Genomic DNA, 19,345 nt, shown 5'->3' on the forward strand with positions numbered 1-19,345 from the left:
ATATTTTATATATAATACAGATATTTTCTCCAGTCTGTTATTTATCTTTTAACTTCGCTTACTGAATCTTTCACTATGTAGAAATTGAAAAATATTTATGTAATCATATTTTGATTATAAATATTTTTATAATTGCAGTGGCTCATTAACTGGTTTCCAATATTCATTCTTGCTCCCCTTCATTAACCCCCCAGATTTAGGCATGCAAATCTGATCATTATTTTTCCTTTGCTTAAAATGCTTAAGTGATTTCCCATTGCTCTATAATAAAGGCTAAAGTTATTATTACAACCCTCAGAGCCTTTGTTTAGTCTGGCCTCATCTCATTCCATGTATCCCTGAACTTTTGGGGTTTTTTTGCCACACTAGCTTTCTTTTAATTCCTTGGTCAAGCCATTCTTCTTCCACTTACAGGCCCTATGCATATACTGTTTCCTCTGCTTATTATTCCCTCCCTCCTTAGTTCCTCTTTATGCTAGAAAACTCTTACACACCAATGATGAAGCAGAAGGAAAAGTCAGTTCCAAAAATTAAAATGAAATATGTAGATTATTATGAGGCAGTATTACATAGGTGGTTAAGAACATAGCCTTTGGAGTCATACAAACTTATTGTGTAACTTAGTAGATGAGTAATCCTGACCACTTTTACTTAATATTTCTGTTAATGATAAATGAGGGTCTTTATAAAATTTTTGAGGTTAAATGAGATAATACATGTGAAGTACCTAGGGTTCATAATTTGCTGTGAACTTGAACAAGTCATTGAATCACCCAAACCTGGTGTCCTCAGATAGAAAATAAGGACAATATGTTCCATTCTCCCTACATCACAGAGTTGTTTTGGTAATTGAAGCCCTCAGAAAACTATAAATTGGTAATCATAGTAGCTGGATATATTAATTATAATTGGTAGGAAGGGAGATGATCTATTTCACTTTGTCTTTAATATGGCTTCATTCCTTGGTTCAGCTTTGGAAGGTAGGATACTTCTTGGCCGTAAAAGGCAGAGAAGTAGAATTTACCCTACTGCGAACAGTGGTCTGCCTGTGTGAAGTTTGGTGTGATAAGTGCCTCGTGAGTCCTCAAGAAAATAAATCTTAATAGGAACCTAAGGAGATTCTTGTTGCCTGATATGGATGTGAGATTATCAGGAACGAAGCCCAGAAGGTAGAAATGAGGCAGACACTGGCATGACCAATTTTGGTTGCTTGCTCAGGTTTCCTGTAGCTGGGGTTGTGCTTATTTTTATGATTGAACTGTATATTTTGACTTATCCTTCCTGAGCCATGGTAGCAAACCAGTTAAAACAGTTGGTATGGTTTATTCCACACATAAGGATAGTAAAAGAACAAGTTAGAACCCAGAAATCCCAGTCTTGTTTATTTCATCCTGCTGTATTGCTTTTCCAAACAGGAATAACAGCTGTAAATGATTTTTAAGCGCCAATGTCGTGTGATACTGTGTAAGGGAATTTTACCTAAGGGCAGCACCGGTGTTTTTCCCCTGCTCTGCTGTGTGTTTGGGATGTGATCTTGAGTTCAAGATTTTTATTTTCTGCCAACAGTTTCACTTTCCTTATTGGTGACAGATTTGTAATGTCACACTTGCTTTTGAATTGGGTCTTATGCCCAACTTCCTGAGCTGCATTTCTTTCAGAGTTTTTAGGAGTTTCCTGTCAGTTAGTACTGGTCAAAATGTTTTACTGCCCTTGCACTGTGATCCTAAGTAAATTAGTATGCTCTTCTTCCTGCAGGTCTTCTGCGCTTCCTGCTGTAGCCTGAAATGTAAGCTGTTATACATGGACAGAAAGGAGGCTAGAGTGTGTGTAATCTGCCATTCAGTGCTAATGAATGGTAAGTATTAACACAGGTTGATGTCAGTTATTGAGGCAGAACAGGAGAATTCCTATGGAAAGGCTACTGTTTTTTCCTACCCTTTCACTACAAGTTGCTCACTTTCTCATATGTCGTTAACTGTAACTGAAAATGTTGAGCTGAATTTCAACATTTTTAAAATGCCTTAGGATTTCGAAATTCTTGTGCCTAATTTAATGAAAAAATGCTAACGCCAGGTAAGTTTGGCAGGAAAAGTGGAAGTTCTTGTGTAAATCTGGTGCTGTGTAGCTGTTAATAATGTTCTTGACAGGGAAGAAAGGGTTGAGGGGGGTAGTTACTGACCACCTAGATGATGAGATAATAAAATTGGGCTGAGGTTTTCCTTTCAAGAGGAACTGTCTCTTTCTACAGCTTAAGAATATATTTTTTAATAACACCTTGTTAAATTCGTCTTGTTAAAAATAAATATTTTAGCATCTAGGATCAAGTAGAAAACTTCATTTTTCTATCAGCTTCCTCCATAATGCTACTTGTATTTGTTATAGGGATAATGCTTTTGAATGTAGCTGTTATGTGGTAGAAGAATGTGGCCGTATAAATATAACATATCCAGTGTTCACCTTTTGTGGGACTGGAAATAAATCCAAGGGCATTTAAATTTAAAAAATGAGTATTCTTTATAAAGAAATATAATAAAATTTATCAGGCTATAGTATTTTCTCTTTGAATGCATCTTTGTACAGTTGCCAGAACTGTTACTAAAACCCATTGCCGTTGCTATGAACTGTTACTAAAAGACATAAAATGTTGAACTTTGACACCACTGCTGCCTGTGTCAGAAAGCGTGCCTCCTGGAGGCAGAAACTTACCTGCTCCGAGATCCCTCCTGCTCTGTCTGTCTGCATTGCTCATGGTAATGTTTTCCTGTTGCTGGCTTATTAACCTATTGCATGTCAGTTAATCTGATCTGTTCTAATCTCCTATGATCCACTCAATTTCCTCCCATTTCTGAATTCTTAAAATTTTGATCAAATATGAATGATTTTCTCTACTCTTAAGAGTCACTTTTTAGATGGTGGTTATCTCACTGGTTGCTCAATTGATGATTTTATTCCACGCCTTTCATTTTCTGAAACATCACAGACAAGAGCATGCTGCTTAATTATAGTACCCAATGCCTCCTTTATTTGTTGAGGTCTTCCAACTTGATAGCTATTTTTTACTACTTGGTGCGTAGCTAAAGATGAAGGAAATGGCAGAGGATTCATATGGAATACTTACTTTTTATTATGTGAAGGAGACCCTTAACAGGGAATCCTTAAGGTAATCTACATTTCCTGGTTTTTCCAGCATCTTTCCTCTCGCATGGCTTAGTCCGGTCTTTTTCTAAACATTTAATTTGATGCTTTTCAGTGTTCCCTCTCGCTTTTTCCCTTTCTCGTTTTCTCTTCCTCCCCTCTCTTCCTGCCAGTGCTTTCAGAGGAACCTGTATAGCTTTTGTTACCAGCCTTGTCTTGCATTTGGAGTCGATAAATATTCAGAATCTTATGGATCATTCTTTGACACTGAATGAAGTTTTTGAAAAGATGTGCAAAAAAACTTGATGATTTCTGTTGCTAGGCATGGCATATTATCTGAATCTAGAAGATAAAATTTAATAGCTTTCATTTAGTACCTTTCATCCGACTTACTTGAAAGACAGTAGTAGATATGTCAGAATTTAGTAAAATTTTAGGGTATACACAATCTTAACATATTTTTAATCATTCATATTGTTTGATCACACATATAATAATGGCATATTTTCATGTTCAAATGGGTCCTGTGCTTTTGAGACACAGTAAAGATGTGAAATGATTGTTATTGCTAGACACTTTTACACAGGGTGATGATTGCATAAAAGGAGAATTCACAAAAATGGTGAAATGTGGTCTCCTGATCTTTAGGCTTCAGGATTTTTCAAGTGAGATTTTACCTAAGAAGACCCTAAAAGTCTAGAAATGAAATAAAAATCATACAATTGAGTTATGTTATTTTAGCCCCTGGTTTTGGTTTTTGATAGAACTGTGTAAAAGACCTTGAATATTAAAACAACAGCAAAAAATGATTAAGTGCTATCCCAGATGTAATCCTTAATAAGTTTAAAGTTGTTTTACTTCCTCTTAAGGAAATGTTGTGGTCTCCTTTAAAGAACTCCTAGTCTTTAACCTCAGACTGATCGGTAAATCCTAGTTTCAGAAATGTCACGTAATTCCTACTTGTTCCGGCCCAATGGTTACTTAGCTGAATGGTCTCCTTTATTGAATAAAATCACCTACCTCTTTAAGACCTTCATGAGCTGGCAGAGAGACATGCTATGTGTATTAGCGAGGTGGAGCCGCATTATTTACCCAATATTGTGGAGGTCTTGATGTCCAGATTTTGCAATCCATTCACATTGATTGTGTCTGTATTTGCTTTAGCTCAAGCCTGGGAGAACATGATGAGTGCCTCAAGCCAGAGCCCTAACCCTAACAATCCTGCTGAGTACTGTTCTACTATCCCTCCCTTGCAGCAAGCTCAGGCCTCAGGAGCTCTGAGCTCTCCACCTCCCACTGTGATGGTACCTGTGGGAGTTTTAAAGCACCCTGGAGCAGAAGGTAGGGGATCATGTGCTATTCTCTCTCTTTTTCCTCACCAAGTTCCTCTGAAAAGGTGCTGAAATGACTTTGCAGCACAACCCTTTAGAACACTGCAGATAAGTCCCGTTGGGTGGTTATTAAAGTGGAAGAACAAGGTGAGAAATGTGTTGAGACTATTTCTGTGCAAGTAAAGAAGAATATCATGTTGCCTAACATTTTGGAGACACCTCTGAAAATATGCCAATCCCCTCTCCAGCTTAAGAATGGAATAATCACACTGCCTATACTTGAAAAGAGGTACAGAATTCAAAGTCGGCCTGTAAAATTCTAGCTTCATGCCTACCTTAATGTTCTTTGTAGGAGCTTAGAAAGTAATAAAAATGAGAATTCCTCCTCCTAACTGGCCTATGACCAGCCCATTCCAGTATTGTTTTTTAAAAGATATACATTCCCATTTTCTCCTTTCATTTTTAATCTATGCATATAGAAATATAAAATTATTGTGTTAGGCACATAGACCTTTATAAAACCCAAAACTTTCATTCTGATTATATCATATGGCAGGTGGAAAATTGTAGGCATTCAAGTTAGTTTGGTTTATTTTGTCTTTATGGTTATGATATTGTCAGATGAAAGGCACTTTGTAAATTCTGGGAGTAGTTATGAATAGAAAAATTAACACATATATTTTCTTAAAATGATCTTGTTAAGAAGTTTCCCTTGATAATGAAAATCAGTCTTCCTTCATTAATTCATTATTTTCTTCTAGTAATAGTCCCTTCCCTGGCTAAATAGCCTTTCTCCCCTTTTGAAGATCAAAGAATTTTATTGACATCATACTCTTTCCCTATTTTCCCTTCCTTTTGGATCATCTTTTAGTCCTACTCCTTGTATTTTTATGAGTTCAGGTTTTCTTTCTTAAAACCTTTTTTCTCTTTACTTCATTTGTTGTTTTTGTTGTTCCTCCTTAGTCTCTCTTTGTTTTGGTCGTTTGAATTGATTTCCAAAACTGGATTTAAAGAGATCATTTTATTAGACTCAGTTTTCCACCTTTTCCCTGTCTTTGTATTAAAATGCAAACTACTTTGCACTGCCAGATCTGTCTTTTTCTTCTTCAGTTTCACTTTAGCCAAAGGTCTGGTCAGTTTGCTTATAATTCTTACATGTCTGTGCCAATTCTTCTTTTAGTAATTAATAAGAATTCTTCAACATTCTTCAGGGCATCTTTTGCCCTTTAAAAATACCATATCACGTTTCCAGGCATTTGAGTCCTGAGGAAACCTCTTACTTTTAGATATGGAGTCAACTGGTAGGGTTGTTTTTTGTTTTCTGTGCTATTAATTTATTTCCTAAACACTTAGAAAACCTTCCTTAGTTTCTTTGCAGTGATGTGGAGCAAAGTACATGACAATCATTGATGTATGTAAGAGCTCTTAATATTTCAAAGCAAAGTGTTGTAAATCTTTGCATATATGTGATAGAACTAAAATATATTTAAATGTATATTTCTATTAATTTATAACCACTTTCATACACAGTTCCGAAGATTATAATTGTAAGATGCTAAATAGTGATTTCTTTGTACATCTGGAATTGGTGACCTTCTCGTCTTTGATGTCAGATACCTTAACAATGTTACATTGATATCTGTTTTATTTTTCTGGCCCCTCAAGTGGCTCAGCCCAGAGAGCAGAGGCGAGTTTGGTTTGCTGATGGGATCTTGCCCAATGGAGAAGTTGCTGATGCGGCCAAATTAACAATGAACGGAACTTCCTCTGCAGGAACCCTAGCTGTGTCGCATGACCCAGTCAAGACAGTAACTACCAGTCCTTTACCAGCAGAGGTAAGAAAACAAAACAGCAACCAGGGGAGTACCTACTTTACCTAGCATTGTGCTGCTTCTGTCTTGCCTTTTTCTAGGTTAAGTGACCTTTCTATGGAGCCCAGTAGGCTTTGGATACAATTTCGCACAGACAGATCCCTAATTACATGGGTAGAAAGCACACACGATAAAGCGTTTCTTATGTAGATGTGTTTATAAATACACTCTAGGAATATTGAAATCTCATTTAGAACATTACACACCACATTCCATGTCTCTATCCCAACTTCTTCCATCCTTTCTTCCTCAGACCCAGGTTACCCAAGGCCTCACAGCTGTTCAGTGTCTCCCACATCTTATCTTTGCTTGCGCTCTGGGAAGTGTCCTATGCTCTGTTGTTCACCATTAACATTCTCATTTCCCTAGCTCTTAGTTTTCTTATTAAAGATCAATATTCCTTAGGAAAGGGTTTAGCTATTCCATCTAGCACTTGGATTATATTGCTTTCAATGAAAATCTTTTTATGGAAGTGTAACATAATTCACTAGTATTTGATTTTTTTTTTTTTTTAAGAAAGCATGTTAAGCAAAATGAATTTATATATATATATATATGGAAACCCTGGTGGCGTAGTAGCTAAGTGCTACGGCTGCTAAACAAACGGTCGGCAGTTCAAATCTGCCAGGCGCTCCTTGGAAACTCTATGGGGCAGTTCTACTCTGTCCTATAAGGTCACTATGAGTTGGAATCGACTCGACAGCGCTGGGTTTGGTTTTATATATATGTATGCAATTTCTTTCAAGTTTTTGGAAAAGGAAGAACCCAAGACTTACCTCAACTCAGGCCTTCCCTTCCTCTATAACCCACTAGTTTTTCCAGTATGTGTGACATGAGCTGTTCTTGTTTACTGTACATTTGGAAGATTTTCAGGAAACAGATTCTTAGGAAGGTTGTTCTCAGGTAAGGTCAGGCTAGAGAGAACCCCAGCCCTTATACATTATTTTATATATTGGCCCCTTGAACATGGTTTTCAAACCACGTTCCCCAGTTCTGTGGTGGCCTCTTATGAGTGCTGTGGTGGGAAAGCGTGGGGCAATATGAAGGTAGTTGAGGAATGCCTCTGTTTCTCTCTTTCTTCAGAGCATCTCTACTTTTTTCAGCTTTAGCTATTGTGTTCCATTTAAGATTTTAAAAAAGGATTCCAAAGCTTAAAAATAAGTTGAAGACCACTGGCTTAATGGATGGAAGACTTTATCTAAGAAAACTAACTCGTACTGTCCTCTCACCCCTACCTTGTCTCTGTAGGAAGTCCTGGTCACAATTTTGAGGGGTAATGGAAATTTCTTCCCTTGGGGCCTAATTTTCAAAAAGGGGACAGCTATCAACTACTTTTTCTTGGAGTAAGCGAGAGAATAGAGCCACTTAGAACCAAAATTAGAAAATATACACATAGGATCCTTTTATACAATGAACCCCTTTCTGTTCCTGGTTGCCCCCTTCAGTTTGGTGGTCAAGGTTATAATAAGGCCATTAATTCCATTTAATGTGTTTAAAAAGGGGCCCTGGTAACACAGTGGTTAAGCGCCTGAATGCTAACAGAAAGCTGGTGGTTTGAACCCACAAGCGTATTCTGTGGAAGAAAGATGTAACAGTCTGTTTCCATAAAGATTACAGCCTTGGAAACCCTATGGGATAGTTCTGCTCTGTCCTGTGGGTTGCTATGAATTGGAATCAACTCAACAGCAGCAGGTTATATATGTTAACTTTAAAAAAATAAAATAATAGAATCTCCAGCCAGGAGATACCAACATAGTCTCATGTGTCTACTTGATCCAAGAAGCTCGTTCTTCACCAGTATCATTTTCCAGCCTGTATTCCAGTCCAATCCCTGTTTGAAGAGTTGGCTTTGGGAATGGCTCCTGTCTTGGGCTAACAGAAGGTCTGGGGACTATGGCCCCCAGGGTCCTTCTAGTCCCAGTCTGACCATTAAGCCTGGTCTTTTTACGAGAATTTGGGGTCTGCATCCCACTACTCACCTGTTCCCTCAGGGATTCCCTGTTGAGTTCCCTATCTGGGCAGTCATTGGTTGTAGCCAGGCACCATCTAGTTCTTCTGGTCTCAGGCTGATGTAGTCTCTGGTTTATGTGGTCCTTTCTATCTCTTAGGCTCATAATTACCTTGTATCTTTGGTGTTCTTCATTCTTCTTTGCTTCAGGTGGGTTGAGATCAATTGATGCATCTTAGATGGCTGCTTGCTACTGTTTAAGACACCAGATGCCACTTTCCAAAGTGGGATGCAGAATGTTTTCTTAATAGATTTTATTATGCCAATTGACTTAGATGTCCCCTGAAACCATGGTCCTCAAACCCCTGCCCCTGCTATGCTGGCCTTTGAAGTGTTCAGTTTGTTCAGGAAACTTCTTTGCTTTTGGTTTAGTCCAGTTGTATTGACCTCTTGTATCGTGTATTGTCTTTACCTTCACCTAAAATAAAACTTATTTTACTATCTAATAAGTGGATATCCCTTTTCCTCCCTCCCTCCCTCCCACCCGCCCCGGAACTCTCAAAGAATATTTTCTTCTCTATTTAAACTATTTCTCCCGTTCTTATAATAGTGGTCTTGTACAATATTTGTCCTTTTGCCACTGATTAATTTCACTTAGCGTAATGTCTTCTAGATTTCTCCATGTTATGAAATGTTCCATGGATTCATCATTATTCTTTATCGATGCGTAGTATTCCATTATGTGAATATACCATAATTTATTTATCCATTCATCCGTTGATGGACACCTTGGTTGCTTCCAACTTTTTGCTGTTGTAAAAAGTGGTGCAGTGAACATGGGTGTGCATATATCTATTCATGTAAAGGCTCTTATTTCTCTAGGATATTCCAAGGAGTGGGATTGCTAGATCATATGGTAGTTCTATTTCTAGTTTTTTAAGGAAGAGCCAAATCGATTTCCAAAGTGGTTGTACCATTTTATATTCCCACCAGCAGTGTATAAGTGTTCCAGTCTCTCCACAACCTCTCCAACATTTATTATTATGTGTTTTTTCGATTAATGCCAGCCTTGTTTCTTTTTTCAGAATTTTTATTATCCCAAACAGAAACTCTACCCACTAATCAATAACTTCCTATTACCCCTTCTTCCCAGCCCTTGGTAACCTCTAATCTACTGTCTGTCTCTGTGAATTTGCCTATTCTAACTATTTCATAGAAGTTGAATCATAAATATGTGTCCTTTTGTGGCTAGCTTATTTTACTGGGCATACCATATATTTACACAAATAACACATACCTCCTACGTTTGTCTGTCACCCATGCCCTCCTTCCTCGAGGTATTTTCCTAAGCACACTATGCCAGTTTTTTACAGTAACATGTAAAAAAATAATTGGCATAACAGTGTTTACGAATATACCTCATGGAGGGAGGGCGTGGTTGGCAAACAAATGTATGAAGGTGCATGTTATTTGTGTCAACACATGGTAATGTTTCCAAGATGCATTCATGGTGTAGTATGTACCAGAACATCATTCTTTTTTATGGCTGAATAATATTTGTGTGTGTGTGTGTGTGTGTATGTGCATGTCTATACAGAATTTTGTTTATTGTTTTTCAAAAGAATTGATGGACACTAGGGTAGTTTCTACCTTTTGACTCTTGTGAATAATGCTACAGTGAATATTGGTTTACAGGTTTCTGTTTGTGTTCCTGCCTTCACTTCTTTTGGGTATAGACCTACAATTGGGATTTCTGGGTATTATGGTACACAAATGGAATGCATAAACATCGATACCCAAGGTATTAGTGAGCTGAAATGGACTGGTATTGGGCATTTTGAATCAGACAATCATATGGTCTACTGTGCAAGGAATAACAATTTGAAGAGCAGTGACATTGCATTCATTGTCAAAAAGACCATTTCAAGGTCTCTTCTGAAGTACAGTGCTATCAGTTGTGGGATAATATCCATATACCTGCAAGGAAGACCAGTTGACAAGACTGTTATTCAACTTTACGCACTACGAAGGCCAAAGATGAAGAAATTGAAGATTTTTACCAACCTGTGCAGCCTGAAATGCATGCACTTGGGATGCATTGATAATTACTGGTGATTAGAAGGCAAAAATTGGAAACAAGGAAGAAGGATCGGTAATTGGAAAATATGGCTTTGGTGATAGAAACGATGCTGGAGATCATATGATAGAATTTTGCAAGACCAATGACTTCAATGCAAATACTGTTTTTCACCAATATAAACGGTGACTATACATGTCGACCTCACAAGATGGAACACACAGGAATCAAATCGACTATATCTGTGGAAGGAGATGATGGAGAAGCTCAAAACCATCAGTAAGAAGAAGGCGAGGAGCCGACTGCAGAACAGACCATATGTTGCTCATTCGCAAGTTTAGGTTGAAACTGAATAAAATTAGAACAAGTCCATGAGAGCCAAAGTAGGACCATGAGTAGATCCCACCTGAATTTAGAGACCATCTCAAGAATACATTTGACGCATTGAACATTAATGACTGAAGACCAGATGAGTTATGGAATGACATCAAGGGCATCATACATGAAGGAAGCAAGAGGTCATAAAAAGACAGGAAAGGAAGAAAAGACCAAAATGAATGTCAGAAGAGACTCTGAAACTTGCTCTTGAACATTGAGTAGCTAAAGCAAAAGGAAAAAACGATGAAGTAAAAGAGCTAAATAGAGATTTCAAAAGGTGTCTCAAGTGGACAAAATAAAGATTATAATACCATGGGCAAAGACCTGGAGATAGAAAACTAAAAGGGAAGAACACATTCAGTGTTACTCAAGCTGAAAGAACTGAAGACAAAATTCAAGCCTTGAGTTGGAATATTGAAGGATTCTATGGGGAAAATATTAAATGACGTAGGAAGCATCAAAGGAGGATGGAAGGTATACACAGAGCCACTAGACCAAAAAGAATTGGTTGATGCTCAACCATTTCAGGAGGTGGCATATGATCAGGAATTGATAGTACTGAAGGAAGAAGTCCACGTTTCACTGAAAGCATTGGTGAAAAACAGGAATTGACAGAATACCAGTTGAGATGTTTCAACAAATGGATGTAACGCTGGACGTACTCACTTGTTTATGCCAAGAAATTGGAAGACGGTTACCTCGCCAACTGACTGGAAAAGATCCGTATTTATGCCTATTCCCAAGAAACGTTATCCCACTGGATGCAGAAATTATCGAACAATATCACATGCAAATAAAATTTTGCTGAAGATAATTCAAAAGTGACTGCAGCAGTATATCAACAGGGGACTGCCAGAAATTCAAGCTGGATTCAGACGCGGAACCAGGGATACCTTTGGGATTTCAGATGGGTCCTAACTGAAAGCAGAGGCTATCAGAAAGATGTTTACCTCTGTCTTATTGACTATGCAAAGGCATTTGACTGTGTGGATCATAACAAATTATGAATAACTTTGGGAAAAATGGAAGTTCCAGAACTTAATTGTGCTCGTGAGGAACCTCTACATAGATCAAGAGGCAATCGTTTGAACAGAAAAAAGGGGATACTTCATGATTTAAAGTCAGTAAAGGTGTGTGTCAGGGTTGTATTCTTTCACCATACCTATTCAATCTGTATGCTAAACAAATAATCTGAGAAGCTGGAGTGTATGAAGAAGAACAGGGCATCAGGACTGGAGGAAGACTCATTAACAACCTACGTTATGCTGATGAAAGAAAGTCGTTTGCTGAAAGTGAAGAGGACTTGAAGCACTTGCAAATGAAGATCAAGGACCACAGCCTTCAGTATGGATTACACCTTAACATAAAGAAAACAGAATCCTCACAACTGGGCCAATGAGTAACATCATGATAAAAAGAGAAAAGATTGAAGTTGTCGGAAAAAAAAAAAACCAAAACCAAACCCATTGCTGTCAAGTCAGTCCTGACTCATAGTGACTGTAAAGGACGAGGTAGAACTGCCCCATAGGGTTTCCAAGGAATACCTGGTGGCTTCAAACTGCTCACCTTTTGGTTAGCAGCCATAGCTCTTAACCAGTATGCCACCAGGGTTTCCGAAGTTGTCAAGGATTTCATCTTACTTGGATCCATAATCAACACCCATGGAAGCAGTTAAGAAATTAAATGAGGTGGGGCAAGATGGTGGAGCATTCAGACATCTTCTGTGGTCCCTCTTACAACTAAAACTGAAAAAACAAGTGAATCGATTATATATGACAGGCTAGGAGCCCTGGACATCAAAAGCAAAGCTGAGGAATCAGTCTGAGTGGCAGGGGGAGGCAGGAATGGTTGAGAAGCAGCGAGGAGTTAACAGACCTGACGCGGTGGGAACTGGCACCCCACAGGCTGATTCCACTGGTGAGAGCGCAGTAAGGCAAGCAGTGGCGTTTGAGACGTGTTTTCCACATTGGGAGAGAACATGCAGCAGAGAGTCTGCTCAACCCTCTAGAACAAGCGAGAAGCAGCCCTCAACAGGCAAAAGATCAGTACCTGCATTTAACCTACTGCATGAATCCAAAAATACTGCTTCGTGAAAAAGCTCTCTCCCACTTACCTGCTCCCTTTCCGCTCTGCACTAGGTCTCAGCCGGCTGCATCCCCTGGGATGGAAGAAGGACCCTGTGTTCACTCTGAGCCATTTTTCTGGACCAGGAGGTGGAACAAATTAACAAACGGAAAAAATAATCTACCGGCCCCTCCAAGCTGGGAACTGAGGGCAGAGACAGCTCCTTTGCTTAGGCATAGGCATAAAGGTTCCACAGATTTTGAATGCCTTTCACCCCAGTATAGACCTGTGTAGGCCCATTTCAACAACATAGGCCTTTGTGAGCATGGTACAACTGGGTGCATATCTGAAGTCTAGCTTCAGCTGTCTCACCTACATGGTGGAGAGGCAGGTTTGTGACATTTGACACTGCTCTGCCTATTAAACAGGGTCCTCATCTACCAACATCAGGGGCCTGAGAACTGGCGGCTCCACTAATGACACCTAGCCACTTGTGACAGGGGTCCAAAAATAAGTGGTGCCTCCCAGTCCTTATAGCCAACAGCATTGGGTGCCCATAGTCTGGCTGCAAAACCCACCCACTTATGCACCCTAGGCAACAGGGACACACTTTCCTCATAGATACTTAGAGGCAGTTTTTAGCCCCCTGCCTTGCTCAGTGCGAGACCCCCTACTGCATCCAGATACCTGTGCCTACACCAATCACCCCTGTTCATCTAGGACTGTATGTAGACAAGAGTCTGCACCACACACATTTGGTGACTGACTACCTGGACACCTGAACTGAATCCATACAAGAAAAGTAAAGGGACTGCTGGGCTCACATATGTAGTAACAGCTCTAACCACCTGGTAACAGGACGTTAGAACTTCAAAAGTGCCAATAATCAAATTAGCTCACTCAGGCAGGCTATCTGGGCATATCAAAACAAAACAAGAAGTGAGGACAGAGTAACCAAACATAAAATAAGTAAATATAATAACTTACTGATGGCTCAGAGACAACAGTCAATATCAAATCACATAAAAAGGCAGACCATTATGGCTTCAGCAAACTCCCAAAACACAGAATCAAGAAATATTACAGATGAAGAGAACTTCCTGAAATTACCTGAGGTAATATACAGAAGATTAACATACAGAACTCTTGAAGAGATCTGAAAGGAGGCCAGGTAAAGTACAGAACAAGCCAAGCAGCACACAGACAAAGCTTTAGAGAAACTTAAGAGATTAGACAAGAGCATAATAACAAATTAATTAGGCTGCAAGAATTCATAGAGAGACAGCAAACAAATTCAGAAGAGTAACAATAAAATTTCAGAATTAGACAATTCAATAGAAAGTCATAAGAGCAGAATTGAGGCAATGGAAGTCAGAATTAGTACGACTGGAGATAAAGCACTTGACACCAACATATTTGAGGAAAAATCAGATAAAAGAATTAAAAAAAATGAAGAAACCCTAAGAATTATGTGGGACTGTATCAAGAGGAAAGACTTACGAGTGATTGGAGTGTCAGAACAGGGGAGATAACAGAAAATACAGAGAAAATTGTTGAAGATTTGTTGGCAGAAAACTTCCCTGGTATCATGAAAGAAGGGAAGATATCTATCCAAGATGCTCATTGAACACCACACAAGGTAGATCCCAAAAGAAAGTCACAAGGACATTTATAATCAAACTTGCTAAAACCAGTGATAAAGAGAGAATTTTAAGAGCGGCTAGTGATAAACAAAAAGCCACCTACAAAGGAGAGTCAATAGGACTAAGCTCAGACTACTTAGCAGAAACCATGCAGGCAAGAAGGCAGTGGGATGACATATATAAAGCCTTGAAGGAAAAAAATTGCCAGACAAGAATTATATATCTAGGAAAACTCTCTCTCAAATATGATGGTGAAATTAGGACATTTCCAGACAAACAGAAGTTTAGGGAATTTGCAAAAACCAAGCCAAAATTACAAGAAATATTAAAGGGAGTCCTCTGGTTAGAAAGTAACATCAGATAACAACCCAAAATTAGAACACAGGACAGAGCAACCAGATATCAACCCAGATAGGGAAATCACAAAAGTAAAGCTAAAGCATTCAAAACAGGGAAACAGAGACATTATTGTGTAAAAGATGACAGCATTAAAACAAAAAAGAGGAACAAAAAATGTAGTTATAGATCTTTCCTGTGGAGAAGAAGTCAAGGCAGTAAAAGAAATAAAAGATTGTTTTAAACTTTGGAAAATAGGGGTAAATACTAAGATAATCACAAAGGAAACTAACAATCCTGCCCATCAAAATAAAAAAAAAAAAAGAAAAACATAAAGACTCAGCAAATACAAAATAAACAACAATGACAAAGAGGAAAAGAAAATATATAAAAACAGAAAAGTAAGTGGAACAAAGAAACTGTCAACAACATACAAAAAAAGACATCAAAATGATAGCATTAAACTCATCAATAATTACGTTGACTGTAAATGGATTAAATGCACCAATAAAGAGGCAGAATGGATAAAAAACCATGATCCATCTATATGCTGCCTACAAGGGACACAAATTAGACTTAAAGACACAAACTAAAATGTAAAGGATGGAAAAAAATATATCAAGCAGATAACAATCAAAAAAAAAGCAGGAGCGCCAATATTAATTTCTGACAAAATAGACTTTAAAGTTAAATCCACCACAAAGGAAAAGGAAAGACACTATATAATCATTAAAGGGTCAATACACCCGGAGGACATAAACTAATGAATATTTATACACCCAACGACAGGGCTCCAAAATACATAAAACAAACTGTATCAGCATTGAAAAGAGAGATAGACAGCTCCACAGTAATAGTAGAAGACTTCAACACACCACTTTCAGTGAAGGACAGAACACCCAGAAAGAAGCTCAATAAAGACACAGGAGATCTAAATGCCAAAACCAACCAACTTGACCTCATAGACATATACAGAACACCCCACCCAACAGCAGCCAAGTATACTTTCTTTTCCAGTGTACTTGGAACATTCTCCAGAACAGACCACATATTAGGCCATAAAGCAAGCCTTAACAGAATCCAAAACATCAAAATATTACAAAGCATCTTTTCTGACCATAAAGCCATAAAAGTAGAAATCAACAGCAGAAAAAACAAGGGGAAAAAAATCAAACACATGGAAACTGAACAACACCTTGCTCAAAAACCACTGGGTTGTAGAAGAAATTAAAGGTGGAATAAAGACATTCATAGATTCAAATGAGAGTGAAAATACATCCTACCAGAACCTTTGGGACACAACAAAAGCAGTGCTCAGAGGTCAATTTATAGCAATAAATGGACACACCCAAAAAGAAGGGCCGAAATCAAAGAATTAACCCTACAACTTGCACAAATAGAGGACAGCAAAAGAAGCCCTTGAGCACCAGAAGAAAGCAAATAATAAAAATTAGAGCAGAATTAAATGAAATAGAAAAACAATCAAAAGAGTTAATAAGACGAAAAGCTGGTTCTTTGAAAACATCAGTAGAGAAACCCTTGGCCAAACTGACAAAAGGGAAACAGAAGAGTAAGCAAATAGCCCGAATAAGAAATGAGATGGGCAATATCACAACAGACTCAACTGGAATTAAAAGAATTATAACAGAACACTATGAAACACTGTACTCTAACAAACTGAAATCCTAGAGGAAATGGACAAATTTCTAGAAACACACTGCTTACCTAAACTAACACAAACAGAGGTAGAACAACTAAATAAACCTATAGCAAAAGAAGAGATTTAACAGGTAATTAAAAAACTCCCAACAACAACAACAAAAAGCCTTGGCCTTGACAGCTTCACTAGAGGATTCTACCAAACCTTCAGAGAAGAGTTAACACCACTACTACCAAAGGTATTTTAGAGTGTAGAAAAGGAAGGAATACCCCCAAATTCATTCTATGAAGCCAGCATATCCCTGATACCAAAACCAGGTAAAGGCACCACAAAAAAAAAAAAAAGAAAAGAAAATTACAGACCAATATCCCTCATGAACTTAGATACAAATATCCTCAACAAAATTCTAACCAATAGTATTCAACAACAATCAAAAAAATAATTCACCATGACCAAGTAGGATTCATACCGTGTATGCAAGGGATGGGGCCAACATTAGAAAAACAGTCAGTGTAATCAGTCACATAAATAAAACAAAAGATAAGAACCCCATGATCTTGGCAATTGATTCAAAAAGGCATTTTACAAAGTGCAACATCCATTCATGATAAAAACTCACAGCAAAATAGAAGTAGACGGGCAGTTCTTCAACATAATGAAGGGCATTTATAACAAAGCCAACAGCCAACGTCATCCTAAATGGAGAGAGACTGAAAGCATTCCCCTTGAAAACAGGAACCAGACAAAGATGCCCTTTATCACCATTTTTATTCAACATTGTGCTGGAGGTCCTAGCCAGAGCAATTAGGCTAGAAAAAGAAAGAAAGGACATCCAAATTGGTAAGGAGGAAGTAAAAGTATCTCTATTTGCAGATGATATGGTCTTAAACACAAAAAACCCTAAAGAATCCACAAGAAAACTACTGAAACTAATAGAAGAGTTCAGCAGAGTATCGTGATACAAGATAAACATACGAAAATCAGTTGGATTCCTTTACACCAACAAAGAGAATGTCGAAGAGGAAACCACCAAATCAATACCATTTACAGTAGCCCCCAGGAGGATAAAATACTTAGGAATAAATCTAACCAGAGACGTAAAAGACCTGTACAAAGAAAACTACGTGACACTACTGCAAGAAGCCAAAAGAGACCTACACAGTGGAAAAACATACCTTGCTTATGGGTAGGAAGACTCAACATTGTGAAAATGTCTATTATACCCTAAGCGATCTATAGATACAGTACAATCCCCATTTGAATTTCAATGACATTTTTTAATGAGATGGAGAAACAAATCACCAACTTCATATGGAAAGGGAAGAGGGCCCAGATAAGTAAAGCATTACTAAAAAGGAAGAACGAAGTAGGATGCCTCACACTACCTGATTTTAGAACCTGTTATACTGTTGCAGTAGTCAAAACAGCATCATAACAAATACATAGACCAGTGGAACAGAATTGAGAGTCCAGATGTAAATTCATCCACCTATGAGCAGCTGACATTTGAACAAGGCCCAAAGTCCATTAAACGGGGAAAAGACAGTCTCTTTTAACAAATGGTGCTGTCATAACTGGATAAGACCCATATCTCATAGCATGCAGAAAAACTAACTCAAAATGGATCAAAGACCTAAATATAAAATCTAAAATGAAAAAGATCATGGAAGAAAAAATAGGGACAACACTAGGAGCCCTAATACATGGCATAAATGGTGTACAAAACATTAGTGACAGTGCACAGACACCAGAAGAGAAACTAGATAACTGGGAGATCTTAAAAATCAAACACTTATCCTCATCCAAAGACTTCACCGAAAGAGTAACAACGCAACCTACAGACTGGGAAAAAGTTATTGGTTACGACAAATCCGATCAGCGTCTGATCTGTAAAATCTACAATATACTACAAAACCTCAACAAAAAGACAAATAACCCAATTAAAAAATGAGCAAAGAATATAAACAGGAACTTCACCAAAGAAGACACTCAGGCGGCTAACATACATGAGGAAATGCTCACGATCATAGCTATTAGAGAAACGCAAATCAAAACCACAATGAGATACCGTCTCACCACAGCAAAGTTAGCATTAATCAAAAAAAAAAACACAAAATAATAAATGTTGGACAGGTTGTGGAGAGACTGGAGCACTTATACACTGCTGGTTGTTGTTGTTAGGTGCCGTCGAGTCGGTTCCGACTCATCGCAACCCTACGCACAACAGAATGAAACACTGCCCGGTCCTGCACTATCCTCACAATTGTTGTTATGCTTGAGCTCATTGTTGCAGCCACAGTGTCAGTCCACCTCATTAAGGGTCTTCCTCTTTTCCGCTGACTCTTTACTCTGCCAAGCATGGTGTCCTCCTCCAGGGACTGATCCCTCCTGACAACATGTCCAAAGTATGTAAGACTCACTCTTGCCATCCTTGCCTCTAAGGAGCATTCTGGCCACACTTCTTCCAAGACAGATTTGTTCATTCTTTTGGCAGTCCATGGTATATTCAGTATCCTCCACCAACACCACAATTCAAAGGCATCAACTCTTCTTCAGTCTTCCTTATTCATTGTCCAGTTTTCACATGCATATGACGTGACTGAAAATACCACGGCTTGGATCGGGCACACCTTAGTCTTCAGGGTGACATCTTTGCTCTTCAACACTTTGAAGAGGTCTTTTGCAGCAGATTTGCCCAATGCAATGCATCTTTTGATTCTTGACTGCTGCTTCCATGGGTATTGATTGTGGATCCAAGTAAAATCAAATCCTTGACAACTTCAATCTTTTCTCCGTTTATCATGATGTTGCTCATTGGTCCAGTTGTGAGGGTTTTTCTTTTCTTTCTGTTGAGGTGCAATCCATACTGAAGGCTGTGGTCTTTGATCTTCATTAGTAAGTG

General features: G+C 38.3%; 1 protein-coding gene across 4 annotated transcripts in view; it reads left to right on the forward strand.

The window, feature by feature from the left end:
• The window catches only part of ZFYVE9 (zinc finger FYVE-type containing 9), a 230,502-nt gene that overhangs the window by 139,408 nt on the left and 71,749 nt on the right, over positions 1 to 19,345 (forward strand). For 3 of the 4 annotated variants that reach the window (XM_049875155.1, XM_049875153.1, XM_049875156.1), the window contains 3 exons: positions 1,756 to 1,855; positions 4,300 to 4,476; positions 6,132 to 6,301. In XM_049875155.1, coding sequence (XP_049731112.1) covers positions 1,756 to 1,855; positions 4,300 to 4,476; positions 6,132 to 6,301 — 447 coding nt within the window. The remainder of the gene's footprint in view (positions 1 to 1,755; positions 1,856 to 4,299; positions 4,477 to 6,131; positions 6,302 to 19,345) is intronic. The other variant, XM_049875157.1, reaches the window with a different exon arrangement.

This window comes from Elephas maximus, chromosome 3 (genome assembly GCF_024166365.1).
Source record: "Elephas maximus indicus isolate mEleMax1 chromosome 3, mEleMax1 primary haplotype, whole genome shotgun sequence".
NCBI lineage: Eukaryota > Metazoa > Chordata > Mammalia > Proboscidea > Elephantidae > Elephas > Elephas maximus.